Source organism: Hyla sarda, unplaced genomic scaffold (genome assembly GCF_029499605.1).
Source record: "Hyla sarda isolate aHylSar1 unplaced genomic scaffold, aHylSar1.hap1 scaffold_1046, whole genome shotgun sequence".
NCBI classification, from domain to species: domain Eukaryota; kingdom Metazoa; phylum Chordata; class Amphibia; order Anura; family Hylidae; genus Hyla; species Hyla sarda.
Window position 1 is genome coordinate 94,930 of NW_026607665.1, and position 21,416 is coordinate 116,345.

Sequence of the window (21,416 nt, forward strand, 5' to 3'; positions counted from 1 at the left end):
ACCCCTGATCGGCTGGATGGAGGCCGCGCTGTGTAATGCGGCTGGAGATCCGATGTGTTCAGGAGCTTCCATTACACAGGAGGCTACAGTATAGGGGGCGCCATCTCTACACTGCGGTCCCGTCTATTGTGGAGGATCCGTAAACTACATCGTGAGAAAACGTATTCATTTCGAGACTTAACCCTTCCAATACAAACTACATTCTGCACAACCCACACGGTGTCCTATACTAGATAAAATGTGCCGGATGTTGTTTAATCCCTATAACAGCCCAGATCCCTATCACACCCGAGATCAGCGGCGCCAGCTCTGTAGGAGACAATGTGGTGGCTCTTAGAAGAGCCTTTGGTGTTCGGGATGATCTGGGATAAGCGGTGATCACTTGCTCTTGGCCGCTTTGCTGCTCTCGGTCTTCTTGGGCAGCAGCACGGCCTGGATGTTGGGCAGGACGCCTCCCTGGGCGATGGTCACCCCACCCAGCAGCTTGTTCAGCTCCTCGTCATTGCGCACGGCCAGCTGCAGGTGACGGGGGATGATGCGGGTCTTCTTGTTGTCCCGGGCGGCATTACCGGCCAATTCCAGGATCTCAGCGGTTAAATACTCCAGCACAGCGGCCAGGTAGACCGGAGCACCGGCGCCCACCCTCTCGGCATAGTTCCCTTTGCGGAGAAGCCTGTGAACACGACCGACGGGGAACTGGAGTCCTGCCCGGGATGAGCGGGTCTTGGCCTTAGCCCGAACCTTCCCTCCTTGTTTGCCGCGTCCAGACATAAATATTGCTGAAACAAACATAAAAACTCAAGAGAAGTCTCTCTGTGATGTAACTGAGATATTCTTTCTGCTGCCTTTTATATGTTTCTGCTCCGCCCTTCGGCTCCCGTGATTGGGTAGATTTGAATCCTGCCAATGGTGACGAGACTTGAAGAAACACCAATGAACTGCCCTGGGCGGGGCTTAAGACGCTCCCACAGGTCACATGACTTGCTCCTCCAGTAGAACAGTGAGCAGACAGCATTTCTTATTTGCATGGGCTGCATATAAATACGGCTGCGGTGGGAGGAGGAAGCATCATTATTCTCTCTGTTCTAGTGAAGAAGGATTGTGAGTGATCATCATGCCTGATCCCGCCAAGTCTGCACCAGCCCCCAAGAAGGGCTCCAAGAAAGCCGTGACCAAGACTCAGAAGAAGGACGGCAAGAAGCGGAGGAAGACCAGGAAGGAAAGCTATGCCATCTACGTGTACAAGGTGCTCAAGCAGGTCCATCCTGACACCGGCATCTCCTCCAAGGCCATGGGCATCATGAACTCCTTTGTCAACGATATCTTCGAGCGCATCGCAGGGGAAGCCTCCCGCCTGGCTCACTACAACAAGCGCTCCACCATCACCTCCCGGGAGATCCAGACCGCCGTGCGCCTGCTGCTGCCTGGAGAGCTGGCCAAGCACGCCGTGTCCGAGGGCACCAAGGCCGTCACCAAGTACACCAGCGCCAAGTAACCTGCTCCGCCTCCTGCTGTCACCCCAAAGGCTCTTCTAAGAGCCGCCACATTGTCTATAATAGAGCTGGGGCTTCTCCTGTCTGTATTCCCCGTATTCTCTTCTGTATATGTGGCCGCTATTCTGTCAGTACAGTCTATTGATACTATATATATTCTGCTCCGGGATCGGGTGAGATCAGAGCGACTGCTGCGGTTCTCACTGACTGCAGGATGTATATTCTCCTGTGGTGGAGCGGGGGGCGCTGTAGAGTTCTCCGAAGTTAACCCATTGCCTGATCTGTCTTGTGATCAGTATCTCCTCCACCAGATTCCCCGATTATTTCTTCTATAATCTCCGCGGTCCTGATCGATCACACAGCCTTACTGGAGTGAATTGTTGCGGTAACGCTATAATATGTAGTCTGCACAATCTATAAATCCTAATTTACTGACCGGGGAATCTATTGATCGGTATCGCCGGGGATCGGTAGAGCCCGACTCTACACAGCAGGAAGGACACCACAGTATCAGAGTATTTCTCCGCTCATAGGCAGCATTAATTCTATATAAATCCCGATGGGCCAATGTTCATTTATTAATGCCCCTTTCCACACTCACACATTGGCTGATCACAGGATGTTCAGGGTTTGAATTTCCCGCTTCCTCCAGACCCGATAACAATGGAGAGATCCCCCTCATTCTCGTGTATGTCACCAATAAAGATCCTAATCCTATGCGCAATGCTCGCACAGCTGCCGTTGGTTATAATCTTTGGAAATTATTTATAGTCATGAATTATAAGAAAGTCTGGTGTAGAGAACCGCACACCGCTCCCACTCATACACCGATCACCCTCCCGCTGTCTCGGTCTCAGCTTGTGAATAAACCGGCCGTGCATGGAAGCCTGAAGGGGAGAGATCAGTGGTGTCCAGGTGCGGTCTGGATGTTCCCAGTGATAATACTGGAGTAGAGTCCTCGCTAAAGAGTTAATGATGATTGAAAGTTGTCACAATCTAGCGCTTGTTTTTTGCGCAAATAAAAATGATTTTCCAGTTGTCTGGTCACATAGATGGGGGTAACCAGACGCATTTCAGTGGTTTAGATTATCTATTGTAACCAATAATACTAGTAGCCCTGTGATAACTTTTATGCTTCATGATAAATGTTTTATTTTTTGCCTCTTTCCTCGTTTTATTGGTATTAGTTTTAATGTTCCATCTTGATTTTTTTTAAATCATATTTTAATTTTACTTTCAGAAGATTCATCCAAAGCTTTTCTATAGTTAACGCTATATTCACACGGACACGCGTTATAGCCAGATCGGGAAGGGTTTTATCAATGACGGGCCCGGGAATCTCTCCCCCACTAAGACTTTATCAGGTCTAAATACACGGTGATCGCTGACAGGTAAAATAGATTGTAAAACAACCGCACGGTCAGTGTTCACACTGGGCGATCTTTTCCAGTAATTTAATACATAGAACAATAAAATAATGTATAAAAAATAATTTCCCTGCCGCCTCCTTTTCAGGTGAAGGGAGTCAGGCTGCTGGGGGAGGGTGCAGGATGTGATCGGTATCAGGTCTGGAATAGGACAGGGACGCGGCTCCTCTATATACTCTGCAGGGAAGACCCCGTATACACCCACCATTGTGATGTCAGCCCCGGACATAGTGTCCTCTCTCCTCTCCGCCTCACTAGAATCCCCCTGATCGGCCCCAACAGTTTCCCCTCCGCCGCCTTTTTCATCCTATTTACAGAAACCAGAGGAATGTAGTCACGTGTACAGGGAAGAGGACGAGACAAAGGGAGAAACGATCAGAAGAAGAGCGGGAATTTCAAAATAGTCAACTACGGTGATCAACCAATGAGCGAACATTCGGGTCTATAACTCCGCCTAGATTTAACCCTTTAGCGTCCTCTATGCACCACTTACGGTCACAGGTGTCGGGAGACTGAAGCCAGCAGCACCGATCACACAGGGGCAATGCAGAGGACACGATCTACATCACTATAGTAACTGAACTCAGCACCGAGAGGGTTAACTGCAAAGAACAATCCCGGGATCCTGCTTATGAGAACAGGCGGAATATATATATATATATATATATATATGCGCAATTTGCTTGGGTGTGAACAGCGCCATTAACATACAGGTGTTATATAGAGTGAAGGCTCATTTGTCCGGATAGCGGGATATAGAAGGGTCTTACCGGGATATTATCAGGAGATTTGCATGTTCTATAACACGGACTCTTTAGGGAGGTAATGAGTGATATGGTGGGGAGGGAAGTAATGTAATCTGGAGAAGATGAATGTAGATTGTAACAGTAACTATAATCACGGAGGAAGATGAGGGCAGTAGTCAGAACATTCAGAGGAGATCCCCCGGAGCAGATAGGAGGGAAATACCGATAGACTGATCAGGTGCAGCGATTATGGCAGGACAGGGAAAAACAAACACCGCAACCACAAGAGCAAAACACCGATCACACAACCTCTCAGTAGAGAAGACACAAGGAATTGTAGCCTTTCCATAGAACATGTGGGCGGCTCTGAGAAGAGCCTTTGGGTTGATGTGATGGAGCCGAGTAGAAGCAGAATTAACCTCCGAAGCCGTAGAGAGTGCGGCCCTGTCGCTTGAGGGCGTACACCACGTCCATAGCGGTGACGGTCTTCCTCTTGGCGTGCTCGGTGTAGGTGACGGCGTCACGGATGACGTTTTCCAGGAAGACTTTCAGGACACCGCGAGTCTCTTCATAGATGAGGCCGGAGATGCGCTTCACACCTCCCCTGCGAGCTAGACGGCGGATGGCAGGCTTGGTGATGCCCTGGATGTTATCCCGGAGCACCTTCCTGTGCCGCTTGGCTCCGCCCTTACCGAGACCTTTCCCTCCTTTACCGCGTCCAGACATCTTCTCTATGTAGCGAGTAGACTGCAAGATACTGAGTGCGGCCGAGTCCGGCTTATATGGCACATGGGTGGACCTGAAAGAAAACTGGAACAAAGATGACATCATCCGGGGGGCGTTTCTTTTAACCACATTTACATTCCTGACCCTCCCCCCTTTCCGTTGATTGGCTGAACACGAGACAAGAAGGTTTTGAATTTCCCGCCCATTCCAAAACGTTTGCTGCATTTTTCCGATTCTAAATAATCAGTTTTTTTTTCTTACCGCGATTCTCCCCAACATTCTAGAGAAGAGCAGTCGTCATTGTACCGAGCGGGAATGGTGATCGGGCAGGTGTGTGAGCTGTATGTTACACACATGGGAGAGGATCAATAGCAGCACAATAATCTGTCAGGTGTATAATGTGTGTGCGGGGAGCAGCAGATGGCAGAACAAATCTTGTGAATGGATCGATCACTCGGGCAGCATTACCAGGTCTACAGGACTGCTCACCCCCGGGCACCAAGACTCTGCACACATTGTACGACATTATATGGAGCCCCGATATGTGCAATGAGAGTGACCGAGAATAATCGTCCGAGAGCCTGATCCCACGTGTTAATACCATAAAAACAAATAAACCCATCAATTCTCAGGATGGATAACACCATGTGTACAACCAGTTAACGAAAGAGTTAAATGTACCTCCAAATTTGGGTAAATCAATAACTTCCTTAAATCACATCTATCCATAGAGATCGTCTATTTATCACAGCAGTATAAATCCTTACAGTTACAGTTTATACAGATCAGATACATTGTGTTACAATAGCGACACCTGGTGGTGAGAGCTTTGTATTATACTCTTTACATGTTACCAAATTGTAACAAGTAATATTTCCCAGGTGCTGACACAAGTTACAGAGATACAAATAGATACAACTATGGATGTTGACTAAGACTTACACCCCCTGCTTATTCTATACCAGATATAAGAGCAGCTGAAATTGTTGTGCTGTTATTGTAAGAGTCTGTAAGATGATCAGGAACAAATAAATACATCTGCATTGTGCTTGATATAACAAAACATAATAATAAAGTGATGTAATATAGAAGAGTTTGTATATTAGGATGTGGAGTTACAGATTTTCCATCTCCCAGATCCTGAATTATGTGATCTCCTTGTTGGAGTTGTGGGGCAGGAGCTGTGGATTTATAGTGTTTTGTTTAGTTTTTTAATTTAATCCATAATTACATTAATACCCATAAAATCTAATTATGAATTAAATTATTTAATTGTTCACTATTGATGCATCCACTAGTTATTGATCATTAATACATTGATTAATTATTATGGTTGTAAATATTTATAAATTGTATGATCCATGTAAAAGGTGGATATCATGGGGGATAGAGATGAGCGAACTTACAGTAAATTTGATTTGTCACAAACTTCTCAGCTCGGCGGTTGCTGACTTTTCCTGCATAAATTAGTTCAGCTTTCCAGTGCTCCGGTGGGCTGGAAAAGGTGGATACAGTCCTAGGAAAGAGTCTCCTAGGACTGTATCCACCTTTTCCAGCCCACGGGAGCACCTGAATGCTGAACTAATTTATGCAGGAAAAGACATCAACTGCCGAGCCGAGAAGTTTGTGACAAATCGAATTTACTGTAAGTTCGCTCATCTCTAATGTGGGATATTAATGAATTCGTGTTGTGGAAAGTTATTTGTGTAGACTGATTTTTCAGCAGTGTTTTTTGGCGCAAGGTGTTAAAAAAAAGGAGTTACTGGAAGATATTTCATTTGCGCAATAGTTACCAAAGTGTGGTCCAGGTTTACTTAGGTTTTTGACTTTTCAAAGAACTTTGCCCTCAAAATTTGTGACTTTTAGAAAAGACTCTGGTTTCTGAGCTATTCGGTTTGTCACACAATAAAAGCACAAAAAGTGACTGCGCCTGGCAACTTGCTACAAAAGGAAACAAAAAGAAAATCCAAATAACTTGATAAATCCCCCCACCCCATGTTCCTTATAATATGATATAATGGCATAATATGATATGTATCATGTTAATCCAGGGATCCCTCTAGTGGTGTAGAGTAATAGTGCAGCAAGTTTTTCTTAGATATCAAGAACATGGAGGCCGTGATTGTGACATAATGACCACGCCCCCTTGTGACATCACATCACACCCACTCTATTCATGTCTATGGGAGGGGACGTGTTAGCAGACACGCCCCCTCCCATAGATATGAATGGAAGGGGTGCGGCATGACCATGACATAACCACAACTGCCCCAGGAACCCTGCATTTGTTTAGAAAGTCGGGTGTTGCGGGAGATCACGGAGGTCCTGCTACTGGGATAGGGGATAAGATGTCTAGCAGTGGAATACTTCTTCAGGGCAGGCAGTTGCACCCACCCCACTTCTTGACAAAGATTCAAAACACGTATTGAGGTGGTGGTGGGGTGTACTCTCTGAGTCCTCAGCATGTCAATAACCGGTAACTAATACTGTTTGTAAATCATATGGCATAATAGCGTGCACTATGAGGGAGATGTGACACTGTTGGTTGATAGTTGTCTCTGGGAATATTCCAATATGTGCACCCTATCTTGTGTTTTTGGGGTTGGTGTTTTTTAGGGGTGGGCCATTTTAAAATGGGAGGGCTCTCTGTTGCTGTATGTAATCCTTTTTGTAAATAATAAAGCATTTTGTGGACACTTTCTTGTGTCAGTCTATTATAGGTTATTTAATTTTTGGAAACACTTGGAAAAAGCCATTGTGTGTTCCGATACCTTAGTGTGCATTTTAACACTGGAAGAAACCTGACAACAACCAGGGATATTTTATCCACCCTCAAGGGTAGAATCAGAGAGAGTATTCAGTGCAGTAGGATCCGTCATCACCCCTAAGACAACAAGTCTGCCAGCAGCATGGAACATGTAACCTCCTGTGCCAGATGCCACTGAGAAGACAGTACAACCGCCACCCCTGCATCATATAGATCACATACCAAATAGATCATATTCATCACATAGGTCAGTGATGGCAAACCGTTTTGAGCCCGAGTGCCCAAACCGTAATAAACACCAACTTTTTTTTTTCCCCTCAAAGTGCCAGCACAGCAATTAAATCAGAATACTGAGGTTTAGGTTTAGAAAAAACAACTTAGGTAGGCAGTATGTTCCCCCACAATAGGTAGGCAGTATGTTCCCCCACAATAGGTAGGCAGTATGCTCCCTCACATTAGGTTGTAGTTCCCCCACATTAGGTAGGCAGTATAGTTCCCCCACATTAGGTTGTTGTAGTTCTCCCACATTAGGTTGTAGTTCCCCCATATTAGGTTGCAGTCCTCCCACATTAGGTGCAGTATAGTTCCCCCACAGACATACAACCTTCAGCCATATATAGTGTATGGCTGGAGGCTGTATGTCTGTGTACGGCCTCACAGTGCTCCATCCATCGCTCCTCTGGTCAGGGGTCATGACCTAATCTTAATAGACCATAGCAGTAGGTCCCGGGACCGGAGGAGTGGTGGTCGGAGCGCCGAAGCTGAAGTGTAGCTGGTAAATTACCATGTTGGCCAGCGCGCGTCATCCTCCTAGATGCTTCGCTCCTTCGTTCCTATGGGCGCACGCATGCACTACCTCCCTGCGGCCCCTGCATTTTTAAAGTTAACGCGGGGCCGGAGAAAGGTAATCAGGGACATCTTTGTGTCCGAAAAGATCTTTCGGGACACAGGGATTTCCCGGTTTACCCTGCCTGGCAAACTATGGCTGCGTGCCCACAGAGGGGGCTTGGCGTGCCACCTATGGCACGCGTCCCATAGGTTCGCCATCACTGACATAGGTCATATAGAGGTGTAAATAATAGATATTATATACAATCCTGTATTCAGGATATGGATCCTTCTTCATGGCATAGTCAAGTACATCATATTGATCATATAGACCATATTAGTCAATAAATAATTTCCTCCATTATGTGAAGTACCCATCTACTATAAAGCAGATCACATTGATCAGTATCCCATACATTGATAACCACTGTGGTCATATAAGGTAATGTAATGAAGAAAATTGTGTGTCTGTAGTGGAATATTACCCTCTGCACAGGGACACACTTTTCTGCTGTACAGCCGTCTCACTCCATAACCTCTAATCCTAATCCTATCCTTAATCCTTATTCTGACCCCTAATCCTAATCCTATCCCTAATCCTAACCCCTAACACTAATCCTAAACTCTAATCCTAAACCCTAATCCTAAACTCTAATCCTAGCCCCCTAATCCTAGCCCCTAATCCTAATCCCTAACACTGATCCTAAAAACTAATCATAACCCCCTAATCTCAATCCCTAACACTATTCCTAACACCTAATACCTACAGTCTAGTCAAGAATCTACAGTCTGTTACAAGTATAATTAGTGCCAGCAAGCTGCTGGGTCCTTCCTTGTTCCTGGCCAACTCTCTGGGATTCTGGCCGAGCTGTAGAGACTATAACAACTGTCTGACCTCAGTAAAGCCTCCATTAAACCATAACCCGGTTGTGCACTCTCATTTCACTGCCTAGCCATTGGGATAGTGGAGATATCATTTGGGTGGTTCCCGATACCCCCCCCCAAAAAAAAAAAAAAAAAAAAAATAAATAAATAAATAAATAAATAGACACTCTGGCGTAACGAACATTAGGGGTTAATAACACCTTGCCCCTGGGGTTAATACCATCCACTTACACCACTACACCCCGTGGTCCTGCCATTTATTGTGGCTCACCACACTACCACTAGAGTGGTTCCTATGCTTCCTGGCTGACCAAAACATCAGCCAGGAACCATAGTAACTTAGAAGTGGTCTGTGGTCACCACCTGCAGAACCACTTCTTTACTGGGGGCATCTTGCTAATTACCTACAATGTCCATCTGTTGTCTGTTCCATTTGCACAACAGCATGTGAAATTGATTGTCAATCAGTCAGTGGCATGTAGTTTCCCCCCCCAACCCCTCCCCAACATTAATGTACAGGGTACATTAACACGGGCGGGGGTTTACAGCAAGTTTCCCGCTAAAAGTTTGAGAGAAACACACTGTAAAACACTACACTTCACTAACCCAAAATAAAGAGTAAAACACTACATATACTCTACACCCTTACACTGTGCCCCCCCCCCCCCCAAATAAAAAAATAAAAAAAACATCTTTTAAGTCAGATTTTCCAAAACGGAACCTAGAGCTGTTGCATAATAACAACTCCCGGTATTGCCCGACAGCCATTGACTGTTCAGGAATGTTGGGAGCTTTGCAACAGCTGGAGGCACCCTGTTTGGGGAAAACTGACATACAGTATTTTTGGTGGAGGAAGCAAGTGTAATGCTTGCATCCAGGTCCACCTCTATGAAAATCCCTAATTTAGGCCTCAAATGCACATGGCGCTCTCTCACTTCGGAGCCCTGACGTATTTCAAGGCAACAGTTTAGGGCCACATATGCGGTATTTCCGTACTCGGGAGAAATTGCGCTACAAATTTTTGGTGGCTTTTTCTCATTTTACCCCTTATGAAAATGTAAAGTTGGGGTCTACACCAGCATGTTAATGTAATTTTTTTTTTTTTTTTTTGTATAACTGTTTATTTAAAGAATTTTGTATTTTAATACAGAAGAAAAATACGACATATGTACAGTGAGTATACAATATATAAAGCAAAATTTGCAACCTTATATATAAAGGAGAAACACTGTCGAGATGAAGGAGGAGGAGAGAAAGGGAAAGAAAGTAAAATTAAAAGAGAAATAATTATGAAATAAAAAATTAAAATTAAAAATAAAAGAAAGAATATAAAATAAAGAGAGAATATTGCATGGCCATGGCGCATCAGTGGTTATTCAGAGAATCATCATAATCCTCCCAAAGCCTCCATATCTTCTGAAAGAAGTGTAATTTTTTTTTTTTTTTTTTTTTACACCAACATGCTGGTGTTGCCCCATACTTTTAATTTTCATAAAAGATCAATGGAAACAAAGAACCCCAAAATTTGTAACACACTTTCTCCCAAGTATGGAAATACCCCCATCTGGGGGCGCACAACAAGGCTCAGGAGTGAGAGTGCACTATGTGCATTTGAGGCCTAAACTGGTGATTTGCACAGGGGTGGCTGCTGATTACAGCGGTTCTGAAATAAACGCAAACAAATAAACACCCACATGTGACCCCATTTCAGAAACTTCCCCACTTATGGAACGTAACAAGGAGTTTAGTGAGCATTTACACCCCACAGGTGTCTGACAGATTTTTGGAACAGTGGTCCGTGAAAATGACAGCCCACTGTTACAAAGCCCACTGTTACAAAGATCTGTCAAATGCCAGTGTGATGTAAATGCTCACTGTACCCCTTTTTTTATGTTCCTTGAGGGGTGTAGTTTTCCAAATAGTATGCCATGTGGGGTGCTTCTCGCTGTTCTGGCACCATGGGGGCTTCCTAAATGAAACATGCCCCCCAAAAACCATTTCAGCAAAATTCGCTTTTCATAAGCCCATTGTTGCTCCTTCCTTTCTGAGCCCTCTAGTGCACCCGCAGATCACTTGAGGAATTTCCTTACTCGAGAGAAATGGGGTTTTGGGGGACATTTTAACCTATTACCCCTTATGAAAATGAAAAATTTGGGGTGACATAAGCATTTTAGTAAAAAGAATTACATTTTTCATTTTAACGTCCAACGTCAAACACTTGTGGGTTGTTAAGGCTCACTGTACCCCTTGTTATGTTCCTTGAGAGATTAAGTTTCCCAAATGGTGTGCCATGTGGGGTGTTTTTCACTGTTCAGGCACCATGGGGGCTTCCTAAATGAGACATGACCCCAAAAACCATTTCAGCAAAATTTGCTTTCCAAAAGCCCAATGTCCATCCGTCCATTCTGAGACCTCTAGTGCACCCGCAGATCACTTTACATCCACGTTTAATATATTTCCTTACTTGAGAGTAATGGCGTTTCAAATTTTGGGGGATATTTTCACCTATTACCCCTTGTGAAAATAAAAAATTTGGGGTAACATCAGCATTTTAGGTAAAAAAATATATTTTTTTTCATTTTCACGTCCAACTTTATTGAAAATTTGTCAAACACCTGTGGGGTGTTAAGGCTTACTGTACCCCCTGTTACGTTTCTTGAGGGGTGTAGTTTCCAAAATAGTATGCCATGTGGGGTGTTTTTTGGTGTTCTGGCACCATGGGGGCTTCCTAAATACGACATGGCCACCAAAATCTATTTCAGCAAAATTGCACTACAAATTTTTGGTGGCTTTTTCTCCTTTTACCCCTTATGAAAATGTAAAGTTGGGGTCTACACCAGCATGTTAGTGTATTTTTATTATTTTTTTATACCTCATATGTGGGCGAAAAATGCTCTGCGGGCGCACAACAAGGCTCATGAGTGAGAGTGCACTATGTGCATTTGAGGCCTAAACTGGTGATTTGCACAGGGGTGGCTGCTGGTTACAGTGGTTCGGAAATAAACGCAAACAAATAAACACCCACATGTAACCTCCCACTAATGGAACGTAACAAGGAGTTTAGTGAGCATTTACACCCCACAGGTGTCTGACAGATTTTTGGAACAGTGGTCCGTGAAAATGAAGAATGTAATTTTTCATTTGGACAGCCCACTGTTACAAAGATCTGTCAAACGCCAGTGGGGTGTAAATGCTCACTGTACCCCTTTTTTATGTTCCTTGAGTGGTGTAGTTTTCCAAATAGTATGCCATGTGTTTTTTTTTTTTTTTTTTTTCGCTTTTCCGGCACCATGGGGGCTTCCTAAATGAAACATGCCCCCACAAACCATTTAAGCAAAATTTGCTTTCCAAAAGCCCAATGTTGCTCCTTCCCTTCTGAGCCCTCTAGTGCACCCTCAGATCACTTTCATCCTCATATAATATATTTCCTTACTCGAGAGAAATGAAGTTTCAGATTTTGGGGGACATTTTAACCTATTACCACCAAAATTTGGGGTAACAAGCATTTTAGTAAAAAAATTTACATTTTTCATTTTCACGTCCAACTTCCACGCAAAGCTGTCAAACACCTGTGGGGTGTTAAGGCTCACTGTACCCTTTTGTTATGTTCCATGAGGGGTGTAGTTTTCAAAATAGTATCCCATGTGGGGTGTTTTTGGCTGCTCTGGCACCATGGGGGCTTCCTAAATGTGATATGCCCCCAAAACACCATTTCAGCAAAATTTGCTCTTTAAAATACCATTGTTGTTCCTTCTCTTCTGAGCCCTCTAGTGCACCCACAGAGCACTTTACATCCACATATGATGTATTATCTTGCTCGAGAGAAATTGGGTTACAAATTTTGGGGGACTTTTTCTTCTTTTACCCCTTGTAAAAATAAAAAATAAAATATGGGTCTACAAGAACATTTTAGTGTAAAAAATGCAGACTTTGATTTTTCTCCTCCACTTTGCTGCTATTCTTGTTAAACACCTTGTTAAAGTAGAATATGTCATGTAAAACCAATCTCGGAATCAGAATGAAAGGTAAAAGCATCTCAGAGTTATTAATGCTTAAAGTGACAGTGGTTAGAATTGCAAAAAATGCTGATTTGGAGTTACATTGTGTTATTTGAGTGTTCCCTTTATGTTTCTGAGCTGTGTAGTTCTTTGCTTTTGGGATGAAATGAACATAAGAGAACTGATGAAGCAGATTGCCTCACACTATTGTGCCTAACACATGAGATTCCACTTATATCCCTCCAAGTAAACAGGTACCAGTCCATTAATCTAACAGATTTGAAAAACTGGAAGCGCCTGGAAATGTTTTAGATCTAAAAGTTATCACAAATATCATCCGGTCTGGATGAAGCCTCAGAAGCATTTACTGCATTCACAATGAGGACTGAATCCATCAGCCTCATCTCCTTCCTCTGGGGACCTCTAGTGGTGGTTTGTAGTATAGTTTCCATCTGTCTTCACGTAAACTCACTGCCAATCTTCATATCCTATTAACCCCTGCAGTGACCTTTCAGGTGTTTTGTCTTTGATCAGTTCACTTTGTTGTTACATCAGTAATTATTCTATTTAGAAACATTATAATTGAGGCTTTGAAGCGCTAATATTAATCATCTGAACAGAATAGAAAAAATATATAGTTTCCCACCGAGATCTCTCCTGTATCGACGGGCTCCCGGTCGGCGGCTGTAACCATCAGTCTGTGCACACGGTTGGTTCCCTGTGTTATTTCATACATTTTATCCTACAGCCCAGTACACACTACTGATCTCCGCACAGCAGCTTTATCCCCTGTACATCTGATCAGAGGAGCCGCATCATCTATTTACTGGATGTTTTATTAATGATTTGTATTTCTGCCTTTTACCATCCAGTGATCCAGTTGTATTTTACCCCTTTTATTTGTTCTCTATTTTTATTACATTGTACATTTATTGTTTATGTGGATATATAAGAAAGTTACTGTCAGTTCTAGTCCCAGGAAGATCTCATCCCCCATAGACCCCCGATCACACCCAGCAGATTATTACCGCAATAACAATCAGGGGCCGGAGGTCTAGGAGAGAATTTCCCGGACGACCTCTGCAAATCTATAAACGATCAGGTATAATCTCCGTCCATCGTCCTCTCTTCTCACTTTATTCTATCACATTTTATATGGATGAAGAGTAAAAGATCGGGAGAAGCGATCAGCAAGATCGGGAAATCACTGTCCACGAGGAGCCGATAGATACACAATGAACACAAAGTATGGAGCTATAGCTCCGCCCCCAGGTGGCAACAAACGGTTAAATCATTGTTAACCCTTCAGTGAACGCGGTATTTTTTGGTCGTAACAATTTCTGCTCTTTGTTCCCTAACAATCCTCTCTCCTAGACCTCCGGCCCGATTGTTACTGCGGTAATAATCTGCTGGGGGTGATCAGGGGTCTATGGGGGATGAGATCTTCCTGGGACTAGAGATGGCGCAGACCCTGCCTGTAATGTGTCTGATCGATTGTTTCCTGCCCAGTCTGTCTGCGATCAGATCTGATGGTGGGAATATGTATACAGGACCGAACCGATAAGAGATCTGATCGTATCCGGGAGACACAAGGACCTGAATCTCACAATTTGTATAGATGTCCCGGCATCTAAACGGAACCGCAGAAAAGCTACGGGAATCCCGGCGATACCGATCACCACTGTGATACCGATATGTCCGGTCAGTGCAGGAGACACAAACCCCAGACCCGAGACACAATTACTTATTCTGGCATTAACGTATATATACGGTGCTGATGTAACCAGCAGCCAGATTATGAATCACAGACCGCGATCCCGGAGCAGCACAATATGTACAGTATAAAGCGGCTGCACTGGTATAAACTCGGCCACAAAGAGAATAAAGCTAATTCTAGCAGATAGAAGCTCCAGCTCTATTATAGACAATGTGGCGGCTCTTAGAAGAGCCTTTGGGGTGACAGCAGGAGGCGGAGCAGGTTACTTGGCGCTGGTGTACTTGGTGACGGCCTTGGTGCCCTCGGACACGGCGTGCTTGGCCAGCTCTCCAGGCAGCAGCAGGCGCACGGCGGTCTGGATCTCCCGGGAGGTGATGGTGGAGCGCTTGTTGTAGTGAGCCAGGCGGGAGGCTTCCCCTGCGATGCGCTCGAAGATATCGTTGACAAAGGAGTTCATGATGCCCATGGCCTTGGAGGAGATGCCGGTGTCAGGATGGACCTGCTTGAGCACCTTGTACACGTAGATGGCATAGCTTTCCTTCCTGGTCTTCCTCCGCTTCTTGCCGTCCTTCTTCTGAGTCTTGGTCACGGCTTTCTTGGGGGCTGGTGCAGACTTGGCGGGATCAGGCATAATAATCACTCACAATCCTTCTTCACTAGAACAGAGAGAATAATGATGCTTCCTCCTCCCACCGCAGCCGTATTTATATGCAGCCCATGCAAATAAGAAATGCTGTCTGCTCACTGTTCTACTGGAGGAGCAAATCATGTGACCTGTGGGAGTGTCATTAGCCCCGCCCAGTGAATGATTTATTGGTGTTTCTTCAAGTCTCGTCACCATTGGTCGGATTCACATCTACCCAATCACAGGAGCCGGAGGGCGGAGCAGAAACATATAAAAGGCAGCAGAAAGAGAATAACGGTGACATCTCGGAGGAAATTCTCTTGTACTTTTAGAATTCACTTATCATTATGTCTGGACGCGGCAAACAAGGAGGGAAGGTTCGGGCCAAGGCAAAGACCCGCTCATCCCGGGCAGGACTCCAGTTCCCCGTCGGTCGTGTGCACAGGCTCCTCCGCAAAGGGAACTACGCCGAGAGGGTGGGCGCCGGTGCTCCGGTCTACCTGGCCGCTGTGCTGGAGTATTTAACCGCTGAGATCCTGGAATTGGCCGGTAATGCCGCCCGGGACAACAAGAAGACCCGCATCATCCCCCGTCACCTGCAGCTGGCCGTGCGCAATGACGAGGAGCTGAACAAGCTGCTGGGTGGGGTGACCATCGCCCAGGGAGGCGTCCTGCCCAACATCCAGGCCGTGCTGCTGCCCAAGAAGACCGAGAGCAGCAAAGCGGCCAAGAGCAAGTGATCACCGCTTATCCCAGATCATCCCGAACACCAAAGGCTCTTCTAAGAGCCACCACATTGTCTCCTACAGAGCTGGCTCCGCTGATCTTGTCTAATAAGGATTAGATTTCTTATGACATGTTCTTTATACAGGGGTTATAGTAGAACTGAAGTTTCTTTCATTAACAGTGTGAGACGGATTGGACACCTTCACTTCTGTTTTTCGGCTCTTTAAAAAAAATCTAAAGAAAACTGTTCCTATAGCAGAATGTGACCCTCCGGACAAGGACAGTTTCCTGCTCACTCCATCCCCGCTACCCTCACTAAGAGGGACGGGTACAGTTTCTACATATGGATTTTTGGGGTGCAGCCAGCCTTTCCCCCGCGCCGCACTTATGCCATCTGCCACCTACCTGTTCTAAGACTACAACTCCCACAGCATGCACTTACAGTGGGGGACATGCTCGGGGTTGTGGCACTTACAGTGGGGGACATGCTGGGGGTTGTGGCACTTACAGTGGGGGACATGCTGGGGGTTGTGGCACTTACAGTGGGGGACATGCTGGGGGTTGTAGCACTTACAGTGGGGGACATGCTGGGGGTTGTAGTCTTAGAACATGTAGCGGGCAGAGGGTGGATTTGCGGCGCAGGTGGGAGAATGCTGAATGTTGTTCTGTTTGTGGTAAACGAGACTGATCGGAGCTGATCTGCCGGTAATGTGATCTCTACGGTGGGGAGTAGCGGATTATTACAGCAGGAAGATCCCCTGAAATATTGTTACATATAATCTGTTGGCTGTAATCTCCCCATGGAGTATAACCCCCATCATTACACGTTTAGGGAAATGATTCATCCCCTTACCCTCTGTCTGTAGAAGGCTCCGCCCGCACATCATGTTAGAGATCATCGCTCTGTAGAGACTTCTCCGCATCAGCCTCACTAGCGTCTTCTTGTCTCTATCTTATACAGCAGGAGGCCGCGGCTGTAACACATAACCTGTCCCTACTGCACAAGTCATATAGTTGTTAGATGTATTAGTTATTATTATATTATTTTTAATATTTTGCAAACACAATCAGACAAGGACATGCAGAATACATTCATACAAAAGTTATTCTACCATTTTTATTACTAGCAGAAGTCCCACACTGAATGAGGATTGGTTGATGAGGTCACATGATCTGTTCCGGCCAATTAACAGATACTTTCCCATTACTGTCAATCTTAATAAGCAATTAGAACGTTCTCTGCTCAATTATAGAGAAACATTCTAATTGCTAATTGAGATTGACAGTTAGGGAATAGTATCCGCCTATTGGCCAGAACAGATCATGTGACTTCATCAGCCAATCCCCATTCAGTGTGGAACATATTAAGATTTGCCCGAGATGAATACGGAACTATAGTGAATGGAAGAAGGATTTGTGCCGATCTTTCTGGTCACTTACCTGACTGTGTGTACAGCCGCCTCCCTTTTATAATTCGGAATATATGACTAGTGTTGCTCGCGAATATTCGCAATTCGAATATTATTCGCGAATATCGCATATTCGCGAATTCACGAATTTCGCGAATATAGCGCTATATATTCGTAATTACGAATATTCGTTTTTTTTTTCTTACAGTACAAATCACAGTGATCATCCCTCTCTGCTTCCAGCTTGTGTGGTGTAAAGAACGCTGTAATACTACTGTGTGAGACTGGCGTGCGATAATTCGCATATGCGAAACTTAGCATATGCTAATTTTCGTGTATGCGAATTTTCCCATGTACTAATTTCCGCATACGCGAATTTTCGCGTATGCTGATTTTCCCGTGCGCTAATTTTCGCATACGCGATTTTTCGCATGTGCGAAAATAAAACGAGGATATAACGAATATGCGAATATATGACGAATATTCGTCCATATATTCGCGAATATTCGCGAATATTCGCGAATTCGAATATGGCCTATGCCGCTCAACACTATATATGACCCCAATAATACACATGAACCCCCGGTGTCATACGGGTAATGTACAAGCAGTTCCTGTAATGGAGAAACAAATGACAATAGGAACCTAGAGACCATCAGTTACTAGACAAGGGATCCGGAGATATAATAGGAGACAGTATAGATAGGACCTCATTATAGAGATGGCGCCCCCTATACTGTAGCCTTCTGTGTGTAATAGAAGCTCCTGGACACATCAGATCTCCAGCCGCCTCACTCGGTACATGGATACACCGGGACTGGCTTTATACAATGACCGGAAACAATCGCTGACCCGTCCTCGTTATTACAAGGAGGGAGAGGACGGGACAGAATCAAAGAGCGGGAAACTCAAACCCCCGGAGAGGAGCCAAAGAGCGGTCAGTATCCGGCTATAGAACCGCTGGTTATTTTCCCGTTCATTCTACGGGATCAATAGGGGGCGCTGTCCTGTTGGTGGTTAATTACAGAATGGTGTCGGCTAGTAATGTATTCTCCGCAGTGTACAGTGTTAGTACAGAACTCCCGGGCAGCGATCATAATCAGGGCCATGTAATGTTACATTCTACGGTCCCTCCACATGTTCAGGGGAAGGAGTCTCCACATCCTATTATATTCATGGCTCTATATAGAATCACATCACCTCCCACCCGAACTGCTACTAGTTTCCCTGTCACTATACACATCGGCCAATAGTCATCTATATGACAGGACACAACTCGGGCCATTGATATTAAGTCCTAGTAAATCCCCAAAACGGGTTCTCTCCTTATACAGCTTCTATAGCCCTTTCATCCCAACCACGTTAACTATAGAGATAATAGATTATAATAGAAATAATAGACCACTACGACAGATACACAGCAGTGCAGACACAGGGAACTCTAGCTTTTTCCATAGAACATGTGGGCGGCTCTGAGAAGAGCCTTTGGGTTGATGTGATGGAGCCGAGTAGAAGCAGAATTAACCTCCGAAGCCGTAGAGAGTGCGGCCCTGGCGCTTGAGGGCGTACACCACGTCCATAGCGGTGACGGTCTTCCTCTTGGCGTGCTCGGTGTAGGTGACGGCGTCACGGATGACGTTCTCCAGGAAGACTTTCAGGACACCGCGAGTCTCTTCATAGATGAGGCCGGAGATGCGCTTTACACCTCCCCTGCGAGCTAGACGGCGGATGGCAGGCTTGGTGATGCCCTGGATGTTATCCCGGAGCACCTTCCTGTGCCGCTTGGCTCCGCCCTTACCGAGACCTTTTCCTCCTTTACCGCGTCCAGACATCTTCTCTATGAAGCGAGTAGACTGCAAGATATCGAGTGCGGCAGAGTCCGGCTTATATAGCACAGGAGCGGACCGAGAACAATGACGACTTCCGGGGCGTTTATTTTATTGAATTTACATTCCTGGCTCCTCCCTCTCCCTCCGCTGATTGGCTGAACACTGTAACGGTCCCTATTTTGAATCTCCCGCTCCTTCTACATTACTCGCAGCTATTAGTTTGCGGCTGGTTACTAATCCGATCCTTCTCAAAATGTAACGAATAATCTTTAGGAGATCTGAGGAGCAGTCAGTCGTCTGCAAGATTTATATTACCAGCGATATCGGCGAGAATCCGGCCAGTGTAGAATAAAGAGGAAAATCTACAGAACACCGTGAGCAGCTGCATTCATGTTACCCGTCAGGTTCAGGTGTTTGCGCACAGCAGAGAAGCAGATAGCGCTTCTGGTCGGTGAGATTCGGTATTGTACAGATCACAGGGGAAATGATTTATATACAATCGATGAGGCGATTATATTGAGTCCCTAGAAGGTGGGATCAATCCCCCCGCTCTTTATACTCAGAGGATCTGTCGGTACCGGGCAAAATGGCGACAGCTCCGGGTATTACAGCAGCGGTTCTAGCACGAGGAGCGATGTGAGGGCTTCTGATTAGGTCACTAGGGCTGCTATACACTGAAAGAGTTAATAGACCGCCAGGACAGGACAATGGAGGGATTTAGAAGTGATTTTGTGGCTGAGAAGGAAACATCATAGTGGTGTCTATTAGCGGGACATGCACCGCTGCTGCCTCTACCAGGGATTAAAAGAAAAGCACATTTGGATCGTCCACCAATATTAATATTTTAGGCAATGAAAGGGTTAAGATGACAGGAAACAATTGTTTACCATAATCCTGCGGACCCAGCCCCGGACTCTGTATGAGCCCAAGCGAAGTATCGGGGGATTCAGATCGTTTTGGTCTGAAGAACGATCCATTCACAAGAATCGATCACTCGGGCAGTATTACCAGGTCTACAGGACTGCTCACCCCCGGGCACCAAGACTCTGCACACATTGTACGACATTATATAAAGCCCCGATATGTGCAATGAGAGTGACCGAGAATAATCGTCCGAGAGCCTAACCCCACGTGTTAATATATGATAGAAGGGGAGAGATCGGAATAATAGATCAGCAGATGATCGGGAATATCACAATCTCGGGTGATCAGCCAATGAACCTCCAGTATCGGGGATATAGCTCTGACCATAGTGTTAACCCTTCAGTGTCCTTGCTGCCTGCCTTGTATTCCTCCTTCATATCCCGATTACTTGTTATATGTCAGGAGTCTGAAGCCAGCAGTCCTGACCGGAGGGGACCGATCCTCTGTAACCCCCAGAATATACACTGCAGTCCCCATAATACCGGTCACCCCCAGGAACTAATACCGCAGAGGACAATTCTATACCTGCACATTTCCAGCACTGAAAGGGTTTATTCTAGAGAACTATACTGGATCCTGCTTATGAGAACAGGCGGAGAATCGGGACAGAACTGGAGACATTCAGGAATCAGCTCGTTCTATAGATAATTTGGTGGCTCTGAAAAGAGCCTTTGTGTTGTATGCGGGTCCCGATTAGATCTAAGCTCTCTCCCCACGGATCCTGCGGGCCAGCTGGATGTCTTTGGGCATGATGGTGACCCTCTTGGCGTGGATGGCGCATAGATTGGTGTCCTCAAAGAGTCCCACCAGGTAAGCCTCGCTGGCCTCCTGCAGGGCCATGACCGCCGAGCTCTGGAAGCGAAGATCAGTCTTGAAGTCCTGGGCGATCTCTCTCACCAGGCGCTGGAAGGGGAGCTTCCGGATCAGCAGCTCGGTGGACTTCTGGTAGCGGCGGATCTCACGGAGAGCCACTGTACCTGGACGGTAGCGGTGAGGCTTCTTCACCCCACCAGTGGCGGGAGCGCTCTTCCTAGCGGCCTTAGTAGCCAGCTGCTTGCGGGGAGCTTTCCCTCCGGTGGATTTACGAGCGGTCTGCTTGGTCCTGGCCATGATTCTCTATAGACAAGTCAGTAAGAAGTGATCGGGAGAGGAAAGAGCAGAACAGTTATAGTCCTGGCCTCATCGTGATTGGATAATGTGAGCCACACCCCCTACATCCCATTGGCTGATTCATATAAAGCTGAGCCCGCCAAAACACATGGGGCGTCAGCCATCGATCTTTGTTCAGAAGAGGCGGGGCCCATCCCGGCCCTATT

The 21,416-nt window shown here is 45.7% G+C and overlaps 7 protein-coding genes across 7 annotated transcripts; 2 read left to right on the top strand and 5 right to left on the bottom strand.

The window, feature by feature from the left end:
* Window positions 1-265: 265 nt before the first annotated feature.
* On the bottom strand, window positions 266-771 carry LOC130299332 (histone H2A type 1). Its single transcript, XM_056551428.1, has one exon. It carries the CDS (start codon window positions 769-771, stop codon window positions 379-381), a length of 393 nt encoding a protein of 130 aa, XP_056407403.1. The 3' UTR covers window positions 266-378.
* A 343-nt stretch (window positions 772-1,114) lies between these two features.
* LOC130299337 (histone H2B 1.1) lies at window positions 1,115-1,615 on the top strand. Its single transcript, XM_056551433.1, has one exon. It carries the CDS (start codon window positions 1,115-1,117, stop codon window positions 1,493-1,495), a length of 381 nt encoding a protein of 126 aa, XP_056407408.1. The 3' UTR covers window positions 1,496-1,615.
* A 2,465-nt stretch (window positions 1,616-4,080) lies between these two features.
* On the bottom strand, window positions 4,081-5,776 carry LOC130299327 (histone H4-like). Its single transcript, XM_056551422.1, has one exon. It carries the CDS (start codon window positions 4,615-4,617, stop codon window positions 4,081-4,083), a length of 537 nt encoding a protein of 178 aa, XP_056407397.1. The 5' UTR covers window positions 4,618-5,776.
* A 9,055-nt stretch (window positions 5,777-14,831) lies between these two features.
* LOC130299322 (histone H2B 1.1-like) lies at window positions 14,832-15,218 on the bottom strand. Its single transcript, XM_056551416.1, has one exon. The coding sequence runs from the start codon at window positions 15,216-15,218 to the stop codon at window positions 14,850-14,852; it is 369 nt and encodes a 122-aa protein (XP_056407391.1). The 3' UTR covers window positions 14,832-14,849.
* A 341-nt stretch (window positions 15,219-15,559) lies between these two features.
* On the top strand, window positions 15,560-15,992 carry LOC130299334 (histone H2A type 1). Its single transcript, XM_056551430.1, has one exon. The coding sequence runs from the start codon at window positions 15,560-15,562 to the stop codon at window positions 15,950-15,952; it is 393 nt and encodes a 130-aa protein (XP_056407405.1). The 3' UTR covers window positions 15,953-15,992.
* Window positions 15,993-18,797: 2,805 nt separating this feature from the next.
* On the bottom strand, window positions 18,798-19,179 carry LOC130299341 (histone H4). The gene has a single exon (XM_056551438.1). The coding sequence runs from the start codon at window positions 19,177-19,179 to the stop codon at window positions 18,868-18,870; it is 312 nt and encodes a 103-aa protein (XP_056407413.1). The 3' UTR covers window positions 18,798-18,867.
* A 1,620-nt stretch (window positions 19,180-20,799) lies between these two features.
* On the bottom strand, window positions 20,800-21,210 carry LOC130299328 (histone H3). The gene has a single exon (XM_056551423.1). It carries the CDS (start codon window positions 21,208-21,210, stop codon window positions 20,800-20,802), a length of 411 nt encoding a protein of 136 aa, XP_056407398.1.
* Between the last annotated feature and the right edge of the window lie 206 nt (window positions 21,211-21,416).